Source organism: Polychytrium aggregatum, assembly GCF_025602895.1.
Source record: "Polychytrium aggregatum strain JEL109 chromosome Unknown BJ171scaffold_15, whole genome shotgun sequence".
Classification (NCBI taxonomy): domain Eukaryota; kingdom Fungi; phylum Chytridiomycota; class Chytridiomycetes; order Polychytriales; genus Polychytrium; species Polychytrium aggregatum.
This window is the reverse complement of record NW_026516217.1, coordinates 810,757-812,406: the sequence shown is the minus strand read 5'-3', so window position 1 is coordinate 812,406 and position 1,650 is coordinate 810,757. Positions and strand designations below refer to the sequence as shown.

The 1,650-nt window shown below is 52.4% G+C and overlaps 1 protein-coding gene across 1 annotated transcript; it reads left to right on the top strand.

Annotated features, from left to right (window-relative positions):
- Window positions 1-532: 532 nt before the first annotated feature.
- BJ171DRAFT_502197 (uncharacterized protein) lies at window positions 533-1,178 on the top strand (the record flags this gene model as incomplete). Its single annotated transcript, XM_053110756.1, has 3 exons — window positions 533-913; window positions 999-1,093; window positions 1,115-1,178. Coding segments are annotated over exons 1-3 (235 nt in total), but the record flags the coding sequence as incomplete, so codon positions are not given.
- Window positions 1,179-1,650: the final 472 nt, after the last annotated feature.

Genomic DNA, 1,650 nt, shown 5'->3' with positions numbered 1-1,650 from the left:
AGCAATATCTTCCCATCCCGTCCAGTCATCATCCTGGTAAGTCCAGCCACTTGTCACCACTCCTCCAGTCCCTCAACTAACACTCCTACCACCACAGCCAATCTACCTCAACACCCCAGAGATTCAAGCCGAGGTTGCCAGATACATCGAAGCTCGACCAGCCATCACTCCCGCTTTCGAAGTGGCAAGAACAGCAGTCGATGAGTAAGCTTGAGTCACCGAAGAACAAGCCAAACCGAAGGGTCTGTTCAAGTGGTCCCGCAAGTAGTGTGGGAAGAACGCAAGTGCAATTGGAATGTATTGCATGCGAAATATCGAATACAGTGTCCGTATGCCGTGTGAATTTGGGCATAGGTCCGCCTCTGCCGCCGCCAGATTTTCGTTCAAACCCGACCGCGATGGTCGTTGAAGCGAAGACCAATGAACCAGTCTCGCATGTGGCCGGAGCCACGGTGGTTCCAGACAGAGCTGGAGGTCTCAACTGAAGTGCCAGTTGGTGATGGGCGGCGGCAGAGGGCTTATCAAATCATATCAAATCAACAGAGTCATGTTCCAGGAGTGGTTCCCATTTGAGTCGGGAGAGTATCGGGCTTGGTGGTCTTGGTGTCGCGAGCGATGCTCGAGTGGATCGATAGAGACAGGAATGGTCTCGGATGTGCCATGGATGGGCAAGGATGTCTTGAGGCGTCGATAGTGACGTGCGACGCGTAGTAATCGCGGAATGCGATGGATAGGATGGTTTGTGCCGGATGATAGCAGGTAATATAGGTAATATAGGCAATGTAGGTAATGATAGTATAGGCCGTAGAAGAGGCAGTATGGAGTAGGCAGTGGGCAATGGGCCAGAGGACGAAGGCCAGGATGAGCATGATTGCGATTGTCATTTTTGGTTTCTGCGAATGGAACGTGCAGACTGGAGGTGCCGAGTCATGTTAGCCATCGCACAGCATGACACACGGACATGCATGGAGTATCATCACGGAAGGAAATGCACTTACGTTACGGTCTTGAGTGTTGCTGCTGCCCAACTGCCTGGAGAGCAATCAGCACCATCAGAACGAGCCGAATTTATGGGCCAGGAATCCCGCCAAAACCCAGCCCGCCAAAACCCAGGGCGCCAAAGCCAACCCGCCAAAACCCGCCACCAATCACTCCTGTAGGATGTGCTCTTCCCGCCATGGTGCCAGGGCCAGCCCCCACATGACGTCGATACCCCGGACCATCATTTTACAGTACGACCATTATGCTATTCCTCAAGCGTCAACATGAACCCACAACGACCATGTAGACGCGACCTGAAAGCCTCACGCACCACCATGTTCGACCAAGCAGAAAGATCTGGCCACCGACGAGTGCCCACGATGATAGCGCAGCACCAAACAACACCACGAACCACAATACCCACCATCCCAGAACATACACACCGATAACACCATTCTCACAACCCCAACGGACACCACACAAACAGACATGAAACACAACTGCGCACGGATACCACGGAACCATCAACAAACCACAATAACAACGATATATCAATACTCCACATTCGACGACATCCCACACTGAATTCCAACGAACCCAACAGATACGGTATCTACCACACTGTCCCCCCTCCCGATAACACAAGTCACACGGACCACACAAACCCAA